We start from the raw sequence: 10,620 nt of genomic DNA on the forward strand, positions 1-10,620 counted from the left end.
AATATTATGAATATGAGAAAACTCCAAAGATAATGCTAACTTATAAGCTAAGGGTCCTATTCTCTAAATAATTTCATATGGTCCCATGTATCGTAGACTTAAGTTTTTTTTTGTTGTCGTATCTCATCACCACTTTCCAAGGAGATAATTTTAAAAACACCTTTTTACCAATCTAATATTCCATTTCTTGTATGTGTTGATCAACATAACTCTTTTGATGATCTTATATTGCCTTCGACTTCTCTTTCTTAATGTTAACTTTGTCAAGCGTATTTTGAACAATATTAGGCCCTTCTAAGATCATCGTACCTTCTTTATCCCAATACAACGAACTTCTGCACTTTCTTCCGTATAATGCTTCATATGATGTCATGCCAATATTACTATGAAACTGATTATTGTATACAAACTCCATTAAAGCAATGTATTCGTCCCAAGAACCTTTAAAATCAAGTACACAAGCTCTTAACATACCTTCCAAAGTTTGGATTGTCCTTTCTGATTGACTGTCCGTTTAAGGATGAAATGTTGTACTTAAATTTAACCTAGTACCCAAGGCATCTTGAATACTTTTCCAATGTCGTGATGTAAATCAAGGATCCCTGTTAGAATCAATAGATATAGCTAGATGATCAAGTGTACAACCTCAACGAATAGGTAGAAAATGAACAGACTTTGTCAAATGATCAACAGTAACCTATATAGCATCATTTCCCTTCTGAGTCTTAGGTAAACCCATAACAAAATCCATAGTAATACGATCCCATTTTCATTCGGGAAAGGATAAATGATGTAACTTACCTGCTGGAGCTTGATGTTCTGTTTTCACTTGTTGACATGTCAAACAATTTGCTGTGAATTCTGCTACTTCCTTTTTCATTCCAGGCCACCAATAATGAGGTTTCATAGTCTGATACGTTTTGGTTGTTCCCGGATGCATAACGTATGGTGTATTATGAGCTTCATCCAAAATCTCTTGATGTAGATCATCAAAATAAGGCACACAAATTCTCTCACCACACATAAGTCAATCATCTTTATAGTCTAAAATTAGTATCTTTTCCTTTCTTCACATTCTCGTTAATATCTGCAAATTTTGGATCATGTGGTTGTGCTTCTTGTATCATCTCTTTCAACACTGGTCATATATTCATTGTAGCAATCAACACTCTAATACTCTCAATATCTAAACTCACATTCATTGCCCTCCATTCAGTCAAGGATGTTATGGAAGATACTTGAAGATTTGACAAACTGCTATTACTTTTTTTGCTTAAGGCATCTGCCGTTGTATTTCCTTTTTCCTGAATGGTACTCAATAGTGCAATAATAATCTTTTAAAATTTTGACCCACCGCCTTTGTCTCATATTAAAATCCTTTTGACTCATTAAATACTTCAAACTCTTTTGATCAGTAAAAATCTTAAATGTTTCACCATATAAGTAGCGCCTCCGAATTTTCAAAGCAAAAACCATCGCTGTTAACTCTAAATTGTGAACCGGATATGAGATTTCATGTGGCCTCGGTTGTCTTGAAGCGTATGGAATTACCTTTCCATGTTGCATAAGAACGCGTCTTGTTATTCCATAAAAATACAATAATAGAATTACAGAAGGGGGTTGAATGGAATTTTGGTTTTTTTTTGCCTTTCTGCAATAATTCTTTCTTAAATCTACAACTGTATTTTGAATATGCAAGAATGTAAATAAGACTTTAAAAATATTCAACTAACACAAAGTAAATAAGCAAGAGTTTAAAAACTTTCCGGTGGATTTGTCCTTCCACCACAGATGTATATTTTGAAGAAATCTCTACGATGCAAGAATGCACACAGCTGCTTACAAGTAATCTTTATAACTTAGAACTTGAGAGTACTAAAGATACAATTTTCTTTCTACTTGTTGTTCTAGTTGATTTCTTAGTTCTAAGTTACTTGCTACATTTGGTTTATATATCACCAAGTTACATATGCAATAAGACAAATAATATTCCTATCAGCTAGGTCCAATCACATGATTCTTCATTTATCTATCCAATGCAATTTAAGTTAGATACAACATCTTTGAACGAGCTTGTCTTGCATAGAAATGAAAATGCTTTATTTTCTTCTAACACCTGCAAACAGGCTACCACATTCCTTTTGTGCACTATCAACCCATGTGACTCTGTCAGCTTCTTTCAAGTCCCTATCAACTGCTATCTTATTGATTATCCATTGAAGCTTCTTAGATGTTGTCCATTGACACTATGTTGGTGTCATCCGTTGAAACTTTCTTGATAATATATGTTGACAACTTTGTCTATTATTCGTTGAAGGCTTGACTGGCTTATCGGTTCAAGGCATATTGAGTTATCCGTTGAAGCTTGTAGAGTCATCCGTTGAAGCTTTGTAGATTAGCACATGAAGTTATTTCCTTAAAAATTGATACTCTTTCACTTATACAAAATTACAAGGCATTTTATATTACACTTAGCCCACCTATTTTTCATATCTTGCTAGTAGTCAACATGACTTTAGAAACTATTAAAACTACCAAACCCCAAGCTATTCTAGTGTTCAGAATGTGCTACGTACTTATTTACATAAGCTACTTTTTTAATAGATAGATAAATGTGGTTATCCGTTGAAGGCTACAAAAGACACTATATAAATCTACTTAAGGTATTTTGGTAAATTATCGTCGAGACTATAACATATTCCCAACACATCCTAATCCTTGGTGAGATGTATCATTATAAATAACAAAACCTCCCTGACATGATGAAGTAGCCAAAATAGGAGCTGAGGTCAACCGATGCTTCAATTCGTCAAAACTTTGTTGAGCTACTTCATTTTATTAAAAAGGCATATTCTTTCGAAGTAACTTAGTCTTTCGTCCTGTAATCTTCGAAAATCCTTCTTCAAAACGTCTATAAAACCTTCCATACCCAAAAAACTTTTTACTTCTATGACACTTCTTGGTGCCTCCCAATTAAGTATTGTTCTTATTTTCTTCGGATCAACTTCTATCCCTCTGCTAGAAATAACATGTCTTAGAAATACCACATGGTCTAACCAGAATTCACATGTCAATCACATGTGCTAAATAAGCATCACAACCATTCCCATTCATCTTAAAATCTCTCATTGCGGAAACTAAGCAACTCGGTACAGTTTGACGATCACCACAAAACACCACTTTAGTTTGATTAGGACAATCAATTACAACTTCCTTGGTATAACAATTTACCTTAGTATGATGTTTAGATAACCAATATATGACCAATATTATATCAAACTCACAAAAAGGTAGAACTATCAAATTTACATACAACTTTGCCTCTCTTTTCTGAATAAGAAAATCTCTATCTATTTTATCTACAACTACAACCTCACCCAATGGCGTGTGAACATTCACCTTAAAATACAATGTGTCAGGATTCTTGTGTACATGTGATGTCATTTAGATGATATGAACGAATGCATAGATTCAGGATCAATAAAAACACAAGCTTCTAAGTTATTGAAAAAAACTTTACCAGTGATGACTTCAGGTGCTGTTGCAGCTTTATCTTTGGTTAACGAAAAATCTCATGCATGTAAAGTTACCCTAGAGCTCTGTGCTTCAAACTGGCCAATACCACCACCAGCACTAGTAACTTTTCCCCGACCTCTACCAAAAGATGTTCCGGTCCCTCTAGCTCCCATATTCTGAACAGTTGTCTCTGACGCAGCTTGCCCATTATTTAGTCTTCTTGGACATTCTCTCACAATATGTCATTGTTCACCATAAAAATAGCACCCTGAAAAAATTCCTCGACATTCCCTAAGATGTTGTCTACCACAGTGTGGGCATGCCATTTTTGTTTGCTTTGTTGATGGTTGATTTTCGTTAGCATTCCCAGAAACATAGGACCTTCCACCTGTAGATATGAAAGTACTTCCTCTTATAAATGATTGTGCAGGGGAACCAAAATTCTGATATTTTCCTGGTCTTCCACCAAATCCGGAATGGGGGATCCAAGAGCAAGAACTGTGATGATCGACCGAAAGAGGGTTAACATCAGGATAAAAAGTTCAAACAAAGCCAACAGGCTCATGTGGTGCAGAGTACTCCTATATTCCAGAGGCGTGGTCCCAGGATGGAATCGAAGAGTGATCCAGGGCCAACTAGGCAAGCCAGGAAGCCCAGGTAGGAGCTGGATTGGACTTCACTGAACGGGACCCGAGAGGAAATCCTGAAGAAGATCAAAGATAAACCATTATACTATCCACCAAAGCCAATACAGGCTCCCTCGGAGAGCCGACCCTACAATCGACAATGTTACTATCATGAAACACATGGCCACATGAAGGAGAAATACCTATCTTTCAATTACTTCATCGAAGAGCAAATCAAGAAAGAGAACTTGAGCTAATACATATCTCGGGAAACTAATCATAAGGGAGAGGGATAAAAAATGCAAGAATGTAGTGAATGTGGTCTTGGGAGGCTCCCACTCTCCACCTCACATCCCAGACCCAAGAGATGAGGTCCTCGCTATTTAATCATTCCCGAAGATGATCATCTCTTTCAGCAAAAAAGACTATGAAGGATTCAATCCCAATCACAATGAGGCTTTGATAGTGACTCTGGATATTTTCGACAATGAAGTAAGGAGAATGCTGATAGATAATGACTCCTCAGTCAATATTCTCTTTAAACATACTATGGATCGAATGCAGCTGGGGAGTGTTCGCTCAAATGAGTGTCGAGAAGATCTGCTTTATGCATTCGGGAATAACTTGGTCCCGGTTCAGGGGACCCCGTACCTGCCTCTTCTATTTGGAACTTCTTCCAAGTCACCCATGTCATAAAATTCTATATGATCAATACTCCTTCATCTTATAATGACATAATTGGGTGCCCGGATCGATACATGATGCAAGAAATCACATCTATCTCCCACCTAAAAATCAAGTTCCCAACCCCGACTGAAGTCGGAGAAGTCAAAGGAGATTATGAAGTCGTAGAAAGATGTTGTAGCCAGGCTTTGGTCTTGGAAAAAACTCACCAAGAAAACAAATAGAAGGCCACAGTCCTTTAAAAGCAACAAAGCCATAAGAAGCATTGGTCCAACAAGCAACCAAGCCAGGTTCAGAGGAACCAAAAAGCAACCAAGTCATGGTAGTGATTGAGGAAAACCTGGCTCTAGACCAGGGCAAGCTTACTATGCAAGCAACCAATGTTGGAATGAATGAACTAAGGGAAAACAACCAAGAAAGGGCATCAACCCATGCTCAAGCTTACATGAAAAATAATGTTGAAGCCCGAATCCAGCATATGGTCTCAACACAAGACCAATCAAAGGTTAAAGTTGCAGTAGAGATAGAAAAAATCCTGATTGATGAAAGCATTTCTTCCAAGAAAGTGAAGATTGGGTCCGGGCTCGAAACAATTTTTAGAGAAAAGTTGATATCATTGCTCCGAGAGTATGCAAATGTATTCTCCTGGAGCCCAAAAGACATGCCTTGGTTACACGAATCCATATCAATGCACATCCTGGATGTGAACCCGGGCAGGAAGCTGGTTAAACAGAAAAAAAAGAATTCCGCCCTGGAGAGGCAAAGGGCGATAGACGAAGAAGTGGAGTAATTGTTCAAAGCAGAAATTATATGTGAAATCAAATACCTGGAATGGCTGGCTAATGTAGTTACGGTGGATAAGCCAAATGAAAAATGGAGAATGTATGTAGACTACACAGACCTGAAAGATTCATGCCCAAAGGATCCCTACCCTCTACCGAATATATATCAACTGATAGATGCCACCTCGGGGCACCTCATGTTAAGCTTCATGGACGCATTCTCCGGGTACAACCAAATCAACATGAATTCAAAGGACATCCTGAAGACAACATTCATCACCCATAAAACAGTCTATGCTTATATCATGCTACCTTTTGGGTTGACGAATGCAGGTTCAACCTAATAGATGATAATGAATAAAATTTTCAAGTCCTAGCTCATAAAAAACCTAAAATCCTATGTTGATGATATAATTACAAAATCCACAACCATTCTGGGTTATATTGGGGACCTTAAGGAATGCTTCGATAATTTATGGAAGCATGCACTAAAGCTGAATCCAGAGAAATGTACCTTCGGAGTGGGAGCAGGAAAATTCTTAGGATTCATGATAAACAACTGGAGGATTGAAGCAAATCCTAAAAAAATAAAGGAAATCCAAGAGATGAAGGCTCCCCAGACCCAGAAGGATGTGCAGAAGCTAGTAGGGTCACTAGCAGCACTCATGAGGTTTGTATCAAAGCTAGAAGAAAGATGCTTACCTTTATTTGATTTACTGAAAGGAGCCAACAACAAGAAAGAAGTGAATTGGAGCACATACTGTCAAAGAGTATTTGAAGAAATCAAGGAGTACCTCTGTTAGGTCCCGAATTATCGTAGAAGGGGGGGAGAGTTGAATACGATAATCACTAAATTAAAAATTATTTCGAATCTTAGCGGATATAGATTTAGTGCTCGATTAGTGGTTCCGTGTTCTTGAGGTGAATAGTGTTTGGGAATATAAAACGAGGAACACAAGATATTTGGGGAAGTATATATTCATATATAAATCCGCGAGGGGTGTTGCTACACTCCGGTAAATAAATTAACCGATTACAATCTAAGAACAATAAAGTTCCTAGCTTCTACAAAGATATACAAATTAAATCCTATACAATGATCTATCTTTTTATTGTCTAAGGATTTAATTACCGGATAATGATTATAATGCCCCTATGAATATACAAGAGTTAAATCGGGAATTATAACGTTTCTCCGGTGAGAAGTTAAACGGATATCAATGTGCTAAGCTTCTCTGTATTCTCTTTGTTTCTTGTTTTCATCACCTCCCGTGAGTGAGAAGATGAATAGAAGTACTAACAATAATAATTATTGATTGTTATATATTCTGCTTCTCTGTATAGACTTTCAATTCATTTGGACAGGTGGCAGCTTTGTGTCCACAAATATCCTTTAATTGCTGCCGTATAATTCACGGGAAAATCAACCAAGTGTTCTATGGTATTAGGTCACATAACACTGTAGAAGGGGGTTGAATATAGTGTTTACACAATCGAATCAATTTAACACAAGTATGTAATAAAGATCAAGTATATTGAATAAACTCTGTTACAATAAGAACTGTTGTTCTCTCTCAGTGATGAACAAATATCACTAGGAGCTGCTAGGTTACAATGTATAATCTTCTCGATAATGTAACACATATAGTATAAACCCTAAGTCTGTGTTTATATAGTACACAGTTACAAGATAACTTCTAATTGATATGGAATACAATTTTGTCCCCTAAAATATATCAATCAGATATCTTCTACAAGTCTTCCAGTCTTCTAACTCTTTCCATGCATAACTTCTTTTCTTTTAGTCTCGATCTTCTACTATAAATCAGCTTCCTTCCTTATATGAAAGTCTTCCCGCACTTAAGTTCTGATATGACCTTATGTTCTGATATTAAGTTCTGACTTCCAGTAAGTCTTGATATCCTGTTTGTTAAGATCCGAAAACTAAACATGAATCATATTAGACATGACATCTCAAATATATCTAAAAATCTCCCCCAACTTGTAAATTATGCAAAATATATAAGTTAATAGATTTGATGATGTCAAAAACATTTAAGTACAAATGCAATAAAAGTTTAACTAGATAACTAACTACAACTTACAGTCCTTCTAGCTTTTACCAATCTTACTGACTCAATCTGAATCCATAATGATTCTTGACAAAGCTTGATATCAGCTTTTCTTCTTTAATCCTTAGGACTTGAGACATTGTAGCTTTAACTTGCTTCATCTCTTCATCTTGACTCCCAATCTGATAGATTACAGTCCTTAAAGCAGAGATACGGTTTCTTTCTAAACCATCATTCAATCTTACTACCCTAGGATGAGAAGAATCTTCATTGTAGCACAAACATTTCTCATTCAGTAACACCTCAAGCTTAGCAGAATCCTTCTTCATTGGAGTTTCACTTCCATCATCTTCAATAATATTAGGAATGAATTCTATAACCCTTGAACCAGAAATTCTTGCTTTATCTTTGATGGTCTTCAATATGAAGTTTGACCATCTCCTGGTAATATCAGACTTTACCTCTAAAAGGTAATGAAAGAATTGAAGTTCTTTCAGTGATTTGTTCAGCACATCTGATTCTGACATCTGATATGTCCTTCCATCTTCAAGAAATAGAATCAAATTTTCCTTGACATTGTGCATGTCATGAGCATCCAGTAATACTTGAACATAGATAACCTTATCAAGGTGTTTCTGTGTAACATCTTCTAGAGGTCTGTTAGTCAATAGAAATGGATTTCTAATAGCAACTTCAACTCCTATTTTGATCTTAGCTTCATCAGAACCTAGTCCAACCCTGTCTCTTGGTTCTCTAGCATTTAACCCAATAGTCATGAAAGTAGACATCAATTGACTTTTCTTTGGATTTGATGGTTTGACATTTTTCCACAGAAGTTTCTTTTTATCAGCTACTTTCATCTTGCCTAAATCAACTTGAGCACTGTTAGAGGTTGATATCTTGATGATTTTATCAGAACATGCTATTTCTACTATAGCTTGCAGTTATTCACTCTGAACAACTTGAGCCTTGTCAGAGGTTGTCTTGAATTCTTCAGTAATCTTCTTTCTTTGCAGAGTTTGAACATCTTCATCTTCAGAAAGAGTATCATCAGTAACTTGAACCATTTTGCACACTGGTTTCATCAGAATTTGAGGAATTTTCATCTCCAATGGCTTGGTTGGTTCATCAACTTTTCCCTTCCCTTTGTCTTTGGGATCCATCTCAGATTGTGATCTTGTTTTGGGCTTTGATGCCTTAGTATGTAACTTCTCCTTGATCACAATGCCTTTTTCCTTAGGCCTTGGAGGTTTCTTTGCAACTGAAGATTTTGGCTTTAGATTTTTCTTTTTAGCTTTAAATCTAGCTTTTTCCTCCTTGAGATTTTCTAAATCCATTCCAGGATTATGCTTTAAAAATAATCTTCTAGCAATTTCCTCATCAAGTGTCTGAATCATTGGATCTTTGTAGTAGACTGTTGTCTGCTTCCCCTTGAGCTTCAGAGTTTGCATGAACTTTTGAGAATCTTGACTTCCACATTGTATCAGAACATCATGCTTTGTTATCAGACTTTGCTCATCAGAACTTGATATCAGATTTTGAGTATCAGTACTTGCTATCATATTTTGAATTTGAGCAGCTTCAGAACTTGTCTTCTTTTGAATAGAAAATTTGCTTGCATCAGTAATAAGTTTCCTTGAAGAAACCTTGTTGATGTGCTCTTTACCTTGAACTTGACCTCTACCTTTGCTAGGGTTTCCCTGGTCATCAGCTTCATCATCTTTCTTCTTCAGTACTTGATCATTAGAGCATTTGGACTTAACTATCTTCTCCCCCTTTTTGGCATCATCTGATAGTATGAGTGAGAGAAGAAGTTCAACTGAAGATTGAATCTCATCCAATTGAGCCTGTTGAGAAGCTTGATTAGCCAGGACCTCAGAGATTTGGGTCTGTTGCTTCTCTTAAGCATTTTCAATTGCTTCTACTTTATCAAGTGTAGGTCTGATAATCATTGTCTTGTCAAGCTTGATTTACATATCTAGCTTGTTAAATGATTCTTGTAGTGTATCAGCCTTTACCTGAGTTTGAGAGTGAAGACCTTGAAAGTTCTTGGTAGATAGAGCAGTGATCTTGAGTTGTGTCTTTATATCAGAATTTATCACAAGCTCATCAGCTTTAGTAATGTGCTCTGTCAGAACTTTAGAGCTTGGAATGAAATCAGAATTATTCCACTTCTTGGTCCACTCTACCCCTCTATGAGTTTCATCCCAAGGTACAGGAGCATCCTGTTCAACAAATTTCTTGACCGATGCTTCCTTTCCAAGTACAGGAGAAGGAGTATGTACGGAAACACTATCTCCAGAGCTTGAAGAAGACTCATTATCCTCTGATAACATAATAGTGTGTGAGGCTATAGGAGTTTCTGATTCAACTTCATCTAAATTCTGATCTTCAGGTTGTTGATCCAGAATTGGTGTAGATGGTATCTCAGCATCAGTATTTAAGATTGGAGAATGAGTTGGAGATGTCTGAGCTGCTATAGGTGGAGCTTCCAGAAAAAGAACATTTGGTATATTCAGATTGTGAATATCTATTTCAGAATTTGCAGCTTGTTCATCAGCATCATCTGTAGCTTGAGTAGGGGATGGCAGAGCTTCAATTACCATAGGTTCTGATGAGATCAGAGATTCCTGATCCCCTTCCTCAGCTTCAGTAGTATCCTCAGATGGAGGCTTAGCCATGTGCCTTTTGGCCCTTATTTTCTTTAATCTCCTTGATAGAGAAGGAGTTGCTTTATCATCAGTACTTCCTATTCTTTTCCTCTTCAAAGTATCAGAACTTTAAGCTTCAACATTTACCTGATGGGTTGACCCTTCAGCTTCTACATCTTTCTGAAAAACCACAGTTTCAGCTTCAACTGTCACAGGTTCTGATGCATGAACATGTGCTTCCTCCTCACTATCAGTTTTATCCCTGAGAATCATCTTCCTTCTCTTTTGT

The 10,620-nt window shown here is 36.7% G+C and overlaps 1 protein-coding gene across 1 annotated transcript; it reads right to left on the reverse strand.

Moving 5' to 3' along the window:
• Positions 1–223: 223 nt before the first annotated feature.
• On the reverse strand, positions 224–940 carry LOC141690638 (uncharacterized). Its single transcript, XM_074495419.1, has 2 exons — positions 802–940; positions 224–441 (listed from the first exon to the last, which is right to left on the reverse strand). The coding sequence occupies exons 1-2, from the start codon at positions 938–940 to the stop codon at positions 224–226; spliced, it is 357 nt and encodes a 118-aa protein (XP_074351520.1).
• Between the last annotated feature and the right edge of the window lie 9,680 nt (positions 941–10,620).

Source organism: Apium graveolens, chromosome 10 (assembly GCF_009905375.1).
Source record: "Apium graveolens cultivar Ventura chromosome 10, ASM990537v1, whole genome shotgun sequence".
In the NCBI taxonomy this organism is placed as follows: domain Eukaryota; kingdom Viridiplantae; phylum Streptophyta; class Magnoliopsida; order Apiales; family Apiaceae; genus Apium; species Apium graveolens.